The sequence below is a fragment of the Hyperoodon ampullatus genome (genome assembly GCF_949752795.1).
Source record: "Hyperoodon ampullatus genome assembly, chromosome: 1".
Taxonomy (NCBI): Eukaryota; Metazoa; Chordata; class Mammalia; order Artiodactyla; family Ziphiidae; genus Hyperoodon; species Hyperoodon ampullatus.
Genome location: NC_136914.1, coordinates 35,937,470 through 35,954,873, shown reverse-complemented (window position 1 = coordinate 35,954,873; position 17,404 = coordinate 35,937,470). Strand labels below are relative to the sequence as shown.

At 39.5% G+C, this 17,404-nt stretch overlaps 1 protein-coding gene across 1 annotated transcript in view; it reads left to right on the top strand.

Moving 5' to 3' along the window:
• Nucleotides 1–17,404, top strand: part of AFF1 (ALF transcription elongation factor 1) — a 218,310-nt gene that overhangs the window by 176,604 nt on the left and 24,302 nt on the right. The window contains exons 9-11 of the mRNA XM_079708903.1: nt 10,457–10,511; nt 10,637–10,674; nt 12,948–13,104. Coding sequence (XP_079565029.1) covers nt 10,457–10,511; nt 10,637–10,674; nt 12,948–13,104 — 250 coding nt within the window. The remainder of the gene's footprint in view (nt 1–10,456; nt 10,512–10,636; nt 10,675–12,947; nt 13,105–17,404) is intronic.

Genomic DNA, 17,404 nt, shown 5'->3' with positions numbered 1-17,404 from the left:
GGAGGGTGCGGGTTTGATCACTGGTCAGGGAACTAAGATCCCACAAGCTGTGCGGCACGGCCAAAAACAAAAAAATAAAAATTTTTTAAAAAGATAAGTTTATTATAGTTTGAAGGATGGATTTTTATATGTGTAATAAAAATCTGTTTCATTTGTGATTCTGGCTGATGGTGAGGTTTTGCTTATTTTTATTGTCCTTTACTAGAAAAAAAAATTAATCCTATGTTATTCTTTGCCTGTTTCTTTTTTGGCCTTTTCTTTTTTCCCCTTTCTTTTTGTTTAAAAATTTTTTTTTACTCTTGAGTTCTGAAAGTCTAGAATCACCGACTTAGCTTAACCAACTACCTCCTCCTCTAAATATAATCTATCTGATGGTTGGTGGAGAATAGACAGGACGGTGCCAAGGACCACACTTAAAATAATTGTGTGGGCTCTCTGTGACTTCCCCAAGGGTTTACACCTTGTGCTGTTTGTGATGGTTGATAGTAAAGCTGTTTAGACCATAAGAGGCCCCGGCTGATGGTCTTTGGCGGGGGCAGCAAGGAAAGGGGAGCTGAGAGCATCCCACTTGGCAATAAGAACAGAAAGGAGGAGCTCCCTGAGGAATGAGCGGGTGGAAGCAGTGGCACCAAAGGGAGGAAGTGGCTGTGTCCCTGGGAAGTGTGTGTAGAGGAAGAAGGGCAGCTGGGTCAGATCTGGGCCCCGGGCAGGCCAAAGCTGCAGCCTCCCAGACCAACTTTCATCAGCTTTCGGATGAGATGGTTGATAGGGACTCAGACCATTTTCTGTGACAATTTTGCTACTCAGAGAAATGGGTGGTTCTCCTGATTAAGTGAGTTAAACCACTGAAGTCAGAGGTGCCTGCAAGTTTATATGCTCATATATTGTGACATGTGCAGTGTTTTCTAGATAAAAACTATTGGTTTCCCCTATATAAAATTACCTAGAGTGGGGATTTCCCTGGTGGCGCAGTGGTTAAGAATCCGCCTGCCAATGCAGGGGACACGGGTTCGACCCTTGGTCCAGGAAGATCCCACATGCCACTGAGCAACTAAGCCCCATGCACCACAACTACTGAGCCTGCGTTCTAGAGCCAGTGAGCCACAACTACTGAGCCCGCGTGCCACAACTACTGAAGCCCTCACGCCTAGAGCCCGTGCTGCGCAACAAGAGAAGCCACTGCAATGAGAAGCCCGCACTCCACAATGAAGAGTAGTCACCGCTCACCTCAACTAGAGAAAACCCACGCGCAGCAACGAAGAATCAACACAACCAAAAATAAAATTAATTAATTTTTTAAAATTCTCTTAAAAAAATTATCTAGAGGGAATTCCCTGGCGGTCCAGTGGTTAGGATTCTGCGCTGTCACTGCTGGGGCCTGGATTCGATCCCTGGTTGGGGAAATAAGATCCTGCATGGCTGTGCAGTGTGACCAAATTAAAAAAAAAATTACCTAGAAAAGAATATTTGTTTTGATCCTAATCAACTTGGAGAAGGAATGAAAGTAGGGCCTAGTACAGGTGAAGAGGACAAGAGTGATAGAGAAAAGAAGGTAATACTGAGACTGGGTGGATACGAAAGGTTGTGTGTGGTGGGGCTGGTGGTATTGATAAGTGCCGAAATGAAATGTACCTATGGGAAAAAGAAATCACTTTTATGGAGCTTGGATGAAAGCAGTGTCCCAATTAATCTGTAGAGTACAGTCGTTGTTTCAGAGTTAGTATGGCACATCTCTTAGTGCTCGAAGGTTAATTTGATCTAGTGTCAGCATTAGGGTCCTTTGACAAGCAGTTAAACTGTTTGAATGTCGCATAGAGTGGCAGGGAGATGGTCTAATGCACTTTGAATGTCAGGAAAGAAAATGTTAATTACAGGGTCATTTGTACTTTGGTTTTAAAAATCCATATAGGTCTTACTGCTTTTTCTTTCAGAGTTACTAGTACTTGGGCCTCCTTACAGAAGCAGAGCAATACATATAAAAGGGAAAAAGAGGGGCCTGGCACTAGAGAATAAACTGTGGAGGGTCTGTATTAACTCTCACATCTGTTCAGACTTGGGAGCAGGGGGTGGTTAGCCAGCTCGTAGATGATGTAGGTGTGAAAAAAATGTGCTAAATCTGTTACTTTTAATCTCTGTAGTTGAAGCTCTAGTTAATTATCAAATGATGAATTCTTTCTACCAGGTACCTCAGGGAAGTGATAAGCTAGGGATCCAGTGCTATTTGCCTCTAAGTTTGAGGAGGTGGGGAATGTTGGTTTAAGGGCTCCTAGCTTTGGAATCCTCTTCCTTTCCACGACTTGGGTCTTTTGAGTTCTCAGGGCAAAGTACCAAAGTATTTCCTTTTTCTGTACAGCTATTAACATCCTTCACGTGATTGTGGATAGTTCCCTTTCTGTACAGTCAAACACAGTTTCCTAATGTCAGTGCTTTTGCCAACCTCTCAAAAGGGATAACGTGTTAATGTTTTAGAAACTATAGAGCAGTTGATGGGCATTATTGTGGCTAACTTCCTTCTCCCTCCCATCCCCTACCCTACCCCCAAACTGCCAAGTCCTTACTAGATGGTGCCCTCCTTTATGTTTCTTATTTTTGCTTCAGAAATCGTCACTACCTATTTAGACTAAGAGACAGAAATTAGCAGTTATAGCAATTTGGAATTTTTATTACTTACTTGGGAAGTTTCTTTTGAAATGAGGGAAGTATTTGGATGTGAAGATTGGGATTGTCCTGGAAGTGTGACTAGACGGAATGGTGCAAAGTTAATAAAGGCTGGGAAGAGTCTGATACCTTTTTAAATGAGCCTGAGTTTTCAACTTTTACTCAAAGCATTATTTTAAATATCTTGCTAAAGAACTAAGGAAGACCCAGTCTATCAGTTTACTGCAGTATAAAATCATCACATCAGGGCAAGTCTCAGCTGAAATGTCTGAGAATTAAGTCTGAAGAAATGGCTTACTTGTTCGTTTAAATCATATTTGACCTAAGGAAAAAAGTTTTTTACTTTTCTAGGTAGTTCTTTTTGTCTTATTTTTAAAAGTTGTGCTAGATGCAAACTAGTATATATAGAATGGATAAATAACAAGTCCTACTGTATAGCACAGGGCACTATATTCAATATCCTGTGATAAACCATAATGGAAAAGAGTATAAAAAAGAATGTGTATTGTATGTATGTGTGTGTGTGTATATATATGTATAACTGAATCATTTTGCTCTACAGCAGAAATTAACACAACATTATAAATCAACTATAATTTTTTTTTAAAAAGTGCTATATGAAGGCGTCTTACCTGGGATCTTTATTTCAATTGACAGCTCTGACTTAAAGTGCTGTTTGATAATAAATGTATGGTTGAAGTAGCAGAGCTCACCCTAATGGGCAAAACTTATAAATTATTTGTCCTTGAGATTATACCCCTAACCCTTATTCACAGTTCTTCAGCTCTTCTGAAAACAAGTAACAAACATTTGTGCTGGTCAGTAATACATTTGTAGGTCTACATTAAACCTTCAGTTTCTCAGAATGTAAATGGAGATCTTGTTGTTAATAATAATTCTCAGTTCTCAAATATCTGGCATTGCTGGAAAAAGATGCACTTTATTTTCACTCCAAACTTAACAAGTGATTGTGAATCCAAAGTTATTGGTATTCATAACTATTTTATTAATCTAGATATAGAAGGAAATGTTCTGTTTGTTTTCAAGAGAAAAAGTAGAGGTGTAAAATGAAAGAGAATAAGGAATATAGCTTTTTTTTTTTTTTTTTTTAGTGAGTTACTATTAGCCATGCTATGGAGAAATGAGAATTTGTAATATTGGGTATTGAAGAAATTTTTATGCTTAGGTGAAAGCAAACAAATGGTCATTATGTGCAATGTTTAATCTGCTTATTTCAGAATTACAGTTACTAGGACACATTAAATCAATATTTAGAAAATGCTGAAACTCCCAAATGCAGACTTACCTCCTTTCATGGTAGAATTATAGTCTTTTGGAATAGTCAGTTTAATTCTTGGGGTCCTGGCTTTAGGAGACAATATTCTAGGATCCCTTGCAGGACAATATTTAACTTAACTTAATACAAATTTATGCCGGAAACTTGCATAATATTGAAGGGATATTTTGGTGAGGCTATGAAGTGAAGCATATTTTAAATAATTATAAAAATACTGCTAAGGTGCTGGAAGATCATCTTCTTCAAAGTATTCCTCTTGGAGCTATATATATTTCTTAAATGATGGCTTGAACTACTCTGGGAGCACCCCTTTAGGATAACATATACTTCCGTACTTGGTCTTAGACCAAAGGTCAAATAAAATGGACAAGAAGAATAAATTTATCAAGTGCCTGGTGTATAATTGGTAAGTGTTACGTAAATGGGTTTGCTTATGTTCTACATAAGAAAAGTCATTCTCATCGTTCTTTAACATGCTTTGACCCCAGTTATATAAATATTGGCCTCTGGGCTGGATGCCAGGCTATTTGGAGATACTTCCAAAAATTGCTTCCACTCATCCATTCAGTACATAATTATTAAATACATGCTGTGTGCCCAGTGCTGGTTTAGGTACTTGGGGATATAGTAGCCAGTGAGACAAAGTCCTTGTCTTCCATGCCTTGTAACTCAATGCGGGTGGCATGTAATACAAACTAGGTGATGTGACAGAGACAGGCTTGAGGAAGCAGGGCTTTTTTGGGGTTTTTTTGGGTGGTGTTGATACTTCTGGGAGGCTCAGGAAAGGCCCCTCGGAGAAGGTGACATTTGATCTGGAGCCTGAATGATGAGAGGGAGGCAGATAATACTTGCCACCTTTAAAGGGGCTTGATGGGATACAGGCTCTGAAGGCATTTGAAAACGGCTAGGGAGTAATTCTTATTGGAAGTGACTGCTTTGAAGTATTCATTTGCATTTGGAAAACATGGTTTTAAGGGTGTCCTTAAGAGTCGATTTAGGTCTCATTTTTAATCATGCTGCTAATTTACTACAGTAAGTGACCCCAGATTAATTTAAGCATAGATTGAAAAATTGAGCGAGATATGTTTTTATAAGCCCTAAAAGCAGTTGGTACATTCCCCCCACTCTGGGTTGCTGGGTTGCTGGGTTGCTGGGTTTCTAAAGCAGCAAGGTGTTGTCTACTTGCACAAGAACTCATATTCTCCCCGTCCATTCCCACCCCTTTCATCCACCCTGCAGAGGCCTCCAAGGCCCTCTATAACCTACCTCTCCACCTCCCCTCCCATACCCCCTCCAACACACACACACACACACACACACACACACACACACATGCGCGCGCGCGCGCCACATTGGCCTCTTTGCTGTTTTCTATGCCTTAATCACCTTCCCCATTTCCTGCATTGTGCTCCCTCCTCCTTTCAGGTCCCTCCTTGGATGTCATCCCCTTATCAGTACAGTCTTCCCTAACTACCCCAACGTAGAAGAACAACCCACACCCATCCTTTCTCTTTTATGCTTACTTCCCCCTCCCTAGGCTTCTTACCCATTGAGAAAGAATAGAGTTTGGTTATTTATCTCCCTCCCCTAGACTCTGCACAAGAGCAGGGGTTTCTGTCTGCTTAGAGTTGTATCTGTAAAGTCTAGAGCAGGGCCTGGCATATAGTAAGTACTCAGGATAAATGTAGAAGGAAAAACATCACACATAAACTTGATTAAATACCTATAAACAATGTTTAATAAAAATATAATTTTCAGCAGTAATTTTTCTAGATTTTCTTTCTAGTTTTCCAGTATGTCATCTTATACTAGTACCTTATTTATTGTACTTAATGATTTAATCTTATTTATTAACTTCAACTTTTCGCTCATTTATACTCTTGTGATTTTTCTAATCTTCACTTCATCCATGGAGTTTAAATAATCTTGTACACCTTTGGCCGCAATTTTTGCCTTATCAACTGCTAGGTCATTTACTATAGTGAATCATGTACCAAGTTACTTTTCCCTCTGCCCTGTTTAGTCCACCATCTCCCGTAGACAGTCTCGCCATGAATTTGAATTCTGCCAACTGCTGTCACCATTTGGAGAGTCCCCCTTGTATGTTGTGTCATAAGGGATTAAGGTCTGCTTTTTCTTTTTTTTTTTTTTTGCGGTACGCGGGCCTCTCACTGCTGTGGCCTCTCCCGTTGCAGAGCACAGGCTCCGGACGCGCAGGCTCAGCGGCCATGGCTCACGGGCCTAGCCGCTCCGCGGCATGTGGGATCTTCCCAGACCGGGGCACGAACCCGCGTCCCCTGCATTGGCAGGCGGACTCTCAACCACTGCGCCACCAGGGAAGCCCTGCTTTTTCATTTTTAAAAATTTATTGTATGCAGGGCCCTCTTCCTAACTCGTCACCTCCCATCATCTCCTACAAAAAGCATTTGCAGTCCTTATTTCTGCCCTGTATCAAAAAAGGAAAGTATGGGCTTCCCTGGTGGCACAGTGGCTGAGAGTCCGCCTGCCGATGCTGGGGATACGGGTTCGTGCCCCGGTTCAGGAGGATCCCACGTGCCGCGGAGCGGCTGGGCCCCGTGAGCCATGGCCGCTGAGCCTGCACGTCCGGAGCCTGTGCTCCGCACCGGGAGAGGCCATAACAGTGAGAGGCCCACGTACCGCAAAAAAAAAAAAAAAAAAAAAAAGTACGTCCTCACATGCTCATTAGTGGTTTCTGAAAAGTAGGTATCAGTTTATTTGCCATTTTGAGCACATCTAATACCAGGGTTGTGACCGTTAACTGCAAGTTAACTACCGTGAGCTTGCCTTCACTTGCTCTTTTCCAGATAAAAGGTATGGCCCGATCATAGGAAATGTTAAGCCAAGAAATCAGTGTATTGAAATAGTTTTGGAGTTCTGAATTGAGATGTTACAGAATATTGGCAGTTGAAGCTTTGGGTAAGCCCAGTACGAAGGAGGAATGGAAGAGCAATAAAGGCTTGTCTGGTGTGTCTTCACAGAGTAACAACTGGGCTCTGAGTTACTGGAAGCGTGCCTGCCGGAACCTGTGTGCAGGTCTTTCAGCTTTGCAGAACAGCTGTCTGAAGAATGCATTTGTACAAAGGGGTTTGAGGATTGTTTGTAACCTTTAAGTAAGAAGTTTACCTAACTGATAATGTAAAATGTGAAACCTACACGATAGTTCAAAGAGTTGCTTTACCTGAGCATTTGTTTCCTTTTGAACAGTGCCAAGCTAAGCCATATGGTGCCATATGCTTCAAAATAACTCGTTTGCTAGGAGTTTGGAAATGAAATTAGTTATTTAACCAGTTTAAACAGTATATAAAGTTTAAAGTTCATTTACTTTCATGGGAGAAAAATAGTGTATTCATTTTACTCCAGCACTATAGTTCCTGTTTTCTTTTAAACCAGAGTCTTTCTCTCAGTGGGTTCTGGAACTTAGATTTCATTCCCTCAGTTAGGTTTTCTAACCACTGGTCCTATATTGGCCAGAGCAAGGAGATGGTATCCAATGGAATGGCTTTTGCATGCAGGCTCTAGCATATACCAGCTTCATGATCTTAGGCCAGTTAGGTGGCTGTTCTGAGCTGTTTCCTCATCCTTAGAATGTGAGGGGTTGATCAGAGTCAGCCCGTGGGGTTATGAGTAAAAGCAATGCCTGTCAAGTTCAGATTACATAAAGGGCACAGCTATGTGGTACTGTCACTTATTCAGCAAAAGGGATGCTGTTCATTCAGCCAGCTTCTTAGGGTACCTGCCAAGTTCTAGATAAAGAAAATATGAAGACAAAAATGACTTGATCCTGCTTCAGAAAAGCTTACAGTTGAGTATGTCCCTTGGGTCTTATGTTTCTTGACCTAGGTTTTATTGGTATAAATGAGACTAGATCTAAGAGATTTGCTTCTATTTTAGTGGGTGCAAAGGTGCTCACCCAGATGTGCTGTAATTTGTCACCTTGACATTGAAGGACTGGTCTATTCCATGTGGAATATAATATATGAAGTATAGTGTAGTAATTTAGTGATATGCTTGGCTTCAAATATAATTATTTGTGGCACAGGAGGGGGCTTTTTAGCAACTGATCCATTTAAACATAAAACCTTTACCTGTCATCAGGTTACAAATTTCCCAACTATACAGGCCCTTTTTTAAAAAAAAAAAAATCGTGATGGCAATTATGATTAATTTTCTGTATTAACAAAACTTGGTTAAGGTTTTTTTGTTGTTTTTTTTTTTTTAATGAATTGCCCCATTTTTTGATGTTCAGAATAAGGGGTTTCTTTTTCTTTATTTTTTAGCTGCATTGGGTCTTCATTACTGCACGCAGCCTTTCTCTAGTTGCAGCAAGCGGGGGCTACTCTTCGTTGCAGTGCACGGGCTTCTCATTGCAGTGGCTTCTCTTCTTGTGGAGCACGGGCTCTAGGCACGTGGGCTTCAGTAGTTGCAGCATGTGGGCTCAGTAGTTGTAGCACACAGGCCCTAGAGTGTGCGGGCTTCAGTAGTTGTGGCTCATGGGCTTATGTGCTCCGCGGCATGTGGGATCTTCCCGGACCAGGGCTCGAACCCGTGTCCCCTGCATTGGCAGGCAGATTCTTAACCACAGTGCCACCAGGGAAGCCCTGGGACAGCATTTTTATGGTCCCTTCTATTCCCTAAGAGCAAGTGGAGCTAAAAGTCAGAACATATACTTTCTGACTTACTGAACATATCTCATATACTTTCTCACTTAAGGAGAGTATATGCACGGAAACTGGGCATTCAGTAGCTAAGCAAACAACTTACAAGGTATTTAGTAGTCCGCTGCATGCAACAGGAAGTGTGTTTGAATTACATGATCACTGCTGTTTCAGGAAATTAAGGCAAATCAGCTTTATACAAAAGAAACCCAATTACTAAGAAATAAAGAGGTCCATTTACTGTGGTTTTGTTGTTGGTGGTTAACATTGAATATACTTTGCCAGATTTGTTTTTTCTGGTTGTATTATACCTAACATTTATTCCAAAGATATATCTTTTGCTTGTGTGTATCCCAGCCAAGCCATTTTTAGCAGTAAACCTGTTGAGTGACTTCTTCTTGTACACCATTAAGATTGCTGCTGCCAAGTTGTACATCCAAAGGCTGTGTCTTCTAGCCTTGCTAAAATAGGAGTTTAGCTTCTACTAGATACATGTTGAGCAAGGTCTACATTTACAAGTAGCTAACAGTTTTTATTTTTTAAAAGAAACTTATCACAAGATGTTTTTAGTGCATTTGTTGGTGAAAATAAGTCCTTGGCAGAATTACAACATTGCATGTAGGCGGTCTTTTTGAAAGAGCCAAGTTTTATCATTTATTTTCATTAGAAAATATAGTGATTTTTACCATGGATTCCCAAAATAATAATGCCTGCTTACTTTAGTGGCAGGTAGTGGGTTTGCAATAAAAATCGTTGGTCAGAGTATTGAAGAGGTATTTTTAGAAATACTGAAGGATTGTAACTTCTTAATATAATTTGCTTTTTGGAACATCAGTAATACTCAAGCAGATTTTTTTTCCAATTTCACTTATAACATTTCCTCAAAGAGTCATGCTTGTAAATTTTGGGGGATGTCGGCGGGGGAGCAATTACTGATTCATTCCTTTGATGTTGGGTATCTCTGTGATAAAAAGATAAAGGGGAGGGGGTAGGGAAGGGGCTAAGATTTGAGTAAACAAGTACAGATTGGAAAATGTTTGCTTTTAATATTTAGGTTCATCATAAACTTGAATGCCTAGAGAGAAGTATTAATATAACTTTGAGGACATGAACTGAGTTTTTATTTTTACCTGAATGATAGCAGGAAGGTTAAACATATTTTTTAGACAACAGTATTATTTGTATTACTACTCTTTTCACGATTAGTGTTCAAGCAACGAGAAGAAGATATTTGTGTGTGTGAAAAAGTTCAATATTAATAATGTTTTTGGACAAAAATGTAACAAAACTGCACTGTTTGGTGACAGTTGTATTTTTATGTATTTATTTAATTCATATATAGCACTTTTTAAGTACCTGGCACTGTTCTAAGTACTTTACAGATATTCATCCAATATTAACTCATTTAGTGGTTAATCATTTATTCTAGTTGTTAGAGACCATAGAAGAAAATGATTTGAGGGTATTGTATATTTTTCTGTTTTATTTATTTTTGTTGTTGTTTCTTCTGTTTGTGTGGACCTGGGAGCCTTAGTCTCAGGGCTGGCAACAAATCACTTGCAGAACTTGTAGTTCTGCTTTTAATGCTCAGAACGTGTGAAAGACTCAGTTTTGAAATGATAAGGAGTTTGGACTGACCTAGTTTCTGTGTTAAAATTGTAAAACTTAACATTTCCAAGAAAATAAAGCATTTGATGAATAAATAAAAGTTATACCTGTCCCACCCCTCTTTTGTTTCATTAAGCATATTTTATGTTTACATGCTAAAAGAAGTTGTTAGCCATTATTTTAAATTCTACAATGTCTCTATCCCTGCCTGTTCTAGCATGCTCAAAGATGACCTTCAGCTCAGTGACAGTGAGGACAGTGACAGCGATCAAGTAAGTTCTGTACACCCCACAATACCAGGAATTCATTTAAATCCATGTAACATTTCTGAGCCGCTTATCCTAACCTGTTTTTTGGTTTTTTCCTGGTCCTTCTTCCCCTTATTGTGAATGCCTAGACCCCAGAGAAGCCTCCGTCCGCATCTGCACCTCCAAGGTACTGTGTTTGGGTTTCTCCCCATCTGTACAAAATGTTTGCTTTTTTCTACCAAATGGGGAAATTACAGCCTTATTTAGTATTTTCATAGCTTCTTCATGGGAGAAGGAGATGGATGATCACAGTTAAAGGAAAGTACCTGTTTAATATTTTGGAAGCTTAAATCAGCCCTAGAGAGGTTGTTAACTCTATGAAAGAGAGAGTCCCTGCGTCCACCTAAATCTTTAGTCAGTTTTGTATGTATAAAATTTGAGCCTTTAAAATAAGCTTAAATCACTTTCGTCAGTATTATGTAACCAGTATTTGAAAAGTTATACTGAAGAGCTCAGTGTTTTTATGAAAGTGACAGATTTGCTCTGTTTTCAAAAATTAAAGCTGAATTATTTCTAGAAATTGTTTTCCATAGTGCCTGTCTTCTTAGTTATATGAATTTTCTAATTGTTTCAATTGCTTTAAAAGATGACCTGCAGGGGACTTCCCTGGTGGTCCAGTGGTTAAGATTCCACGCTCCCAATGCAGGGGACCTGGGTTCGATCCCTGGTCGGGGAACTAGATCCCACATGCTGCAACTAAAATATCCCACACGCTGCAACTAAAGATCCCGCATGCCGCAACTAAGACCCGAGCAGCCAAATAAATAAATATTTTAAAAAAAGAAAAAAGAAAAAAAGATGACCTGCAGTACATTTTGGTATGATGGAAAATGGCACTGTTTTCACTTTGTAAACAGCTTAGCCATATTTTAGAAAATGTAGTGCTTTCGTTTTTAGAAACTGTCTGAACTACCTTTATTTACCATTTCCTCTGGTACTGCATTTAATGATTTAATATGCCAATACCTGTCCTCCATGGACAAAGAGTTCAATTACCCTGTAGTTGTTTTACTCCCTTGAGATGTGGTCATCCATTTTGAGACAGGCTCAGCACTAAAAACCTTGCTCTCATATAGCTGAGGTTATAGTTAATGTGGAGGAAGATCACGCATAATTATGTGAGGTCTTAAGGATTCATAAGCTCTGCTTATTTATATCCCATTTTGTTCAGTAATTCCTGGTGGCTTGTAACGACTTAGAAAATATGACAAAGTAACCTAACTGAAAAGTGGAGGAGGGAATAAAAGGAAATAAACAAGGTGGGGGGGGATAATTAGAGGAAGGAATAATACTGAAAGTATATCTCTTTTTGACCATCACTTGGTTTAAGCTCTTCAGCTACCACAAATTTGACATGAGAAAATTCTCTTTTTGTATAGTGTTTGTTTTAAAATTGTCTCAACTAGTCTACTTTATTATTATCTAATAAATTTTTGTTATTCTAATATAGTTATTTAATAAATTTATTATCTTGAAAATGTTTTGGGTAGATTTGGAGGCTTTCACGATTATAGTTATTGATTTACTGCTGTGGCTAATTCCATCTAGGGCAAGGTTTTAAGATACGCTTTGAAATTCTGTATGTGTCCAGCAGTGTGATCACTTGTGTGTTTTCTCACAGGCCTAGAGTTATTGCCCTATCCTGAAAACTTGAAGTAGTTATTCTCTACTTCAGCTGATATTTGGGAGTGATCCTAAGCCACTCATAAAGAACGGCCCATTTTATCATTCTGCCCAAGAAGTGTGAGTGGATGGCCTGTGGGGTCACTTTCCAAAGGAACCCCATTTGTGTTCAGCAGTCTCTGACTTCTCTACAGTTGGTTCTCATATGGAGAATAGAGGAAGACTTTAATGGATTGGCTGTTCTTTTATAAATGAACTCCTATGGGTTTTATATTGCAGGTGTCAGCAAAGTTAAAGGGTCAGAAAGTCAAGGTTTTAGGTTTTGTGGGCCATAAAGTATGTGTTGCAGCTATTCAACCCTGCTTTTGTAGTATAGAAGCAGACACAGACAATACATAAAATACTGGGTGTGAATGTGTTCCAACAAAACTTTATTTGGAAAAGCGGGCAGCCAGCTCAGGCCATGGTTTGTCCACGCCTGATTTGAAGCACCCCTGATCTCACTTACATTTTACATAGTTCGCAGTGTTCTTCAGAAAAATTCCTCAGGCTTCTTTTATGCAGTTACCTGGTGAGCTGTTGCAAGGCTTTTCACTGAGTTTTGAGCCACCATGGGCCTTGCTTGCGCTCAACTGGCTGCCATGGTCATTTAGTACTGCTAGGTAATCTTTGAGGCCCCTTCTTTCGAGTAGCAGAAAAATGGGCAAAGAAGGAAGGGAGTCAGGAGGGAAGGAATCCACCTCGCGTGGGTCTTTGACTCTCTCGCTTGCTCCGCAGCGCTCCGCAGGCGCTGCCGGCAGCCGCGGCCTCAGCACATTCCAGCAGCGCTGAGTCGGAGAGCACCAGCGACTCTGACAGCTCCTCGGACTCGGAGAGTGAGAGCAGCTCCAGTGACAGCGAGGAGAACGAGCCTCGAGAAGCCCCGGCTCCCGAGGTACTGGTCCGCTCCGGGCCGTCTCGAGAGCGCCGTCGACCCCCGGTGGCCCGGGCTGCCTGAGGGGCTCCGTCCTGGGGGCGGCGCTTTGGGGGCGGCGCTTTCCGGCCGCCGTGCAAGCTGCTGGCTATTCGTGTTTACTTGTTTCTTGGCGTTGGGCTGTGGAACTTTGGGAGAGATGTCTTCTCTCCTGTTGAAAATGATAGGTTCTTCCCTGTTGCTGCCAGAGCTGGTTTGAAGAGCAACTCACTGAGAATATGTACACCCCGTTTTCTTTTCCCTTCTTTCGAGAAAAAAAAAAAAACCCAAAAAATCGTTTTCAGTAGGCTGCCATTTTAATATTAATGAGAAAGCTTTTTGAAATTTTAGGAATGCATGAATTAAATCAAAAGGAGACAGCCTGATTTAGCAAAGGGCAGGAACGTGAACTAGAAAGAAGCCATAAGAGGTTCTATTTTTGAATCACTAAAAGCCATGCATTAAATTGATGGCGTTGTAATTTCGCCAGGGCCGTGTTTCTTGATCCCACTGTCCCATGTAAAATAGGAATAGTGCTTGCCTGTCACCCACCCTTGGGAGATATTGTAAAGATAAACAAATGAGACTGAAAATTTCAAGCACTAAATGTATCTGGAGAATTTATGTTATTTACTGGATTGTTGAACAAAAGAAATGTAGTAACAACTAACAAGGTTGCCAAATGTCTTCAAAACTTAGAGTAGCAGGGTAAAATGTTTTCTGGGGAAGACATTTTTAGTGAACTAGACCAGCTTATATAGGGAAAACTATTCTCTGTATTTAGGTAGGAATCCCAGGAAATGAGATTTTCTGATTAAGAAAGCGTTAAAGTTTTCAGTATTTGTCTCTGCTGTTTAGAAAGCAAGGCCACTGCACTAGAGCATTAACCAAATCCATCTGGAGATGATGTAGTGAGACTGAGGAACCATGTCCGAGGGCAAGGGAAGATGAGGAAAATACCTGAGTATCATTTTGTTGTTGTTGTTGTTAGATATGAGTTTATGTCTGGCACAGAGTAAGTGCTCAGTAAATATTTTTGGAGTGAATAAACATAGATCAGCATTAGCTGCACTTGAAGTGCCTTTCAGATTTTAGAAGCTACTCTCTGTATTTCTGGGGGCTCTCTGTTTTCTCCTGAGATACTAATTGCTGTTGAAGTAATTTTTCTATGCCCCAGGGAAAAGGGTACTGAATATGCTCTACAGAGAAATTGTGTGCTTGTTCATGTTACTGTTCATAAGATCTTTGCTTTATGTCTCACCTAATTCACTAAGAAAAATCTGCATGCTTGTTTGGTTACTGATATAAGCAAGAGAATTCAATTAAATCAAAATTCAATTCAAATAAACTGGAAATGGCACAGACTTGGCTGAATAATTAAAACTTGAAAGAAAAATTTAACCTGGTGTTTGTTTTAATGAAGCAGTTATATCTTGTTGCTCACGAGGTTATTGAATAGAATAGATTTAGAGACTCTTAGATGAAAAATGATGTTCCCATCATACTTTACTTTTTAAAATCACTTTCCTAAATAGGCTCATATTTATATATTTGTGTTAATGTGCAGATCTAGACTTGAGTATGGTTTTGTTGGTTATGTACCAAGGCTTAACTTCCTCAGGCATATTTTTGTCTTTGTCTAGATTTTAAACCTTTAATTTTTCCCAAAGTTATTTAACAACCTTTCTTTCCTTTTAAGATAAATACCTGCATTATTGTAAATCTGTGTTAGTTGAGCGTTACGTGAATTCCATAGTAGGTCATAGTTACTAGTTTTAACTTTCTCACCCTTTTCTTTATTCTATTTTTAATGCTCAGGAATTTGCTCCTTAAGTCTCCATTTTAAATTCATTTGACGAAGTTGTCCAGTGACCTTATGAGACCTGAAATGTTATATGTGTGCCAATGGGCTGGTGGTGAACTTGGGGAAAAACCACTTTCAGTCTCTTCTTTATAGTGAGTCAGCATGTAAATCTCAGCTTTTCAGAATATATGGGACGTATCGCCCTTTTACAGCTTAAGTAAAGTTCAGGGAAAAATGATTCTATTCTGTTATTCAAGGATCTGCTTAGTTTTCTCATCTATTCACTGTCTAATTCTTTGGTAGTAAACAACTGTGGTTGATTATCTACTAAGATCTTGGCACTTTCTTCATAAATTACATAATGTAACCATCAACCCTTGAAGGTCGGGAGCTTTCTTTTCACCTGTAAGGAAGTAGCAGCACTAAGATTGAAACCCATAGCCGTTTAACTCAGAAGCCATTTTTTTTTCCCTACTACATCTTGCTACTTCTCTCTTTCTTTTTTTTCTTTTCTCTTAAGTTTTGGAGTTGTACTCCCTCACAACAACTATGATGTTTTACAAAAAGAAGAAAAAAAAAAGACATATGTTGTGCATAGCTCAAAACTTTTTTTTCAAAATCATAATTCATTCTAAAATACACGAACTTTTGCCAATTTGAGAAGCTAGGAGAAGTAAAGAGACATACAGTCAAACATTTATTAAAATGCTCATATATTTCTGCACCTCCTCTGTGTGGTGTCTGGGTTGATCCAGCACTGGGAGGCTGGGGGTGGGGCATGGGGAAAGGCTGAAGAAGAAATGAAAGTCCAAACCTTGATTCTCTCCAGCACTTACACTCTTAAAATTCATCTTAAAATCTGTTTTTAATCAATCCCTTATGTAAAACTTTCCCCCATCCCAGCACCCAAATAATACCTAACCTTAAAGGAATTCTGTCCATCTTACATCTTTGTAGTAGGTATACAAAAAGGATCACCCCTACCCTTTCCTCTTGTCTGGGCACACCAACTCAGTTTTACCCTGCAACTGGGCCATAGGCCTCCCTTCTGGACATTTTCAGTACCGCAGTAGAAGAAAATATGTTTTATTTCTGTAACCAGGACATTCCTTTAGGGACTACTAAATGTATCTTAAACTGCCCTGTTTTGGGGTGTGTGGGTGGAGAAGCGGATGTTATTTATACCAGGAATGACCTTCCCTTTTGGTTAATGTGTAAGTACTCTTCTATAGAGCAAGAATGTCACTGATTGCAGTGCAGTTGTCAGCGTAGCCCTGGTGAAAGATCTCTATACCTTTCCCGAGAAAGGGTTTGAAGGATTTGGTTCCTGAGGTGATTTATAAGTGATACATCTTTTTTTTTTTTTAATTTTTATTGGGGTATAGTTGCTTTACAGTGTTGTGTTAGTTTCTACTGTACAGCAAAGTAAATCAGCCATATGTATACATATATCCCCCTTTTTTTGGATTTCCTTCCCATTTAGGTCACCACAGAGCATTGAGTAGAGTTTCCTATGCTGTACAGTAGGTTCTCATTAGTTATCTATTTTATACATAGTATCAATAGTGTATATATGTCAATTCCAATCTCCCAGTCTCCCAATATATAAATGATATATCTTAATGCCTTGTTCCCAATCATTTAACCATTAGAACTACCATGCCCTCAAGTCTTTCAAGAAATCATGTCTGACAAGTAGGTATGGTGTACCTTTTCTCTACCCTAAATAACCATCCTGTTTTGTTAGAATATTGAATGCAGTTTTAGATTATGTGGGACTTTGTCAGAGTAGTTTCCTTCTTCCCTCTCTCCCTGCTCTGAAATTCAAATGAGAGCATGGGGATAGAGTTGATATAAGTGGAGGGAGCTACAAAGAAGGTATGTTGTCTTAAGCAGGGGAAAAAAAACCAACAACAAAACCCCACAATTCTGTAGCCCTCTTTCTGGCCAAAGTATGATCCTACCTAGTTCCTTAGAGTTCCTCTTAGTTCTATTTTGTTACAATCACAAAAAGCCCAGTCTAGCTACCTGATCATTTTACTACCTAACCTTTTACTGGCCCCAAAGCCTTTACGTTATATCCACATATCTTAAACGTATTACGTTTGCCTGTTTTTATAGAATTGAATTGTTTGGGATATTCCACTTGGGAAAATTGTTAGCAGTCTTCCCTATGTCATCCATTTACTGGAGCGAGCTCCTTACTCCATAATCTAATCACTTAATCCCATGTGAGATATCTTTGATTAACTTCCTGTTGTGTTGTGGAAATGATTTAGTCATTTATACAAACCACCTGTCAGAATGGATCTTAAAAGCATGAAGCATGCAAGTGACATACTGCCCTTTTTTAAAAAAAAAAGTAATCATTACTTACTTTATTAAGGCATGAATATTTTCCCAAATAGCATAAAATTTATGGGTACAGTAATACACCCATGAAAAAGCCCAAATAAATATCTCATGTACACCACTGTG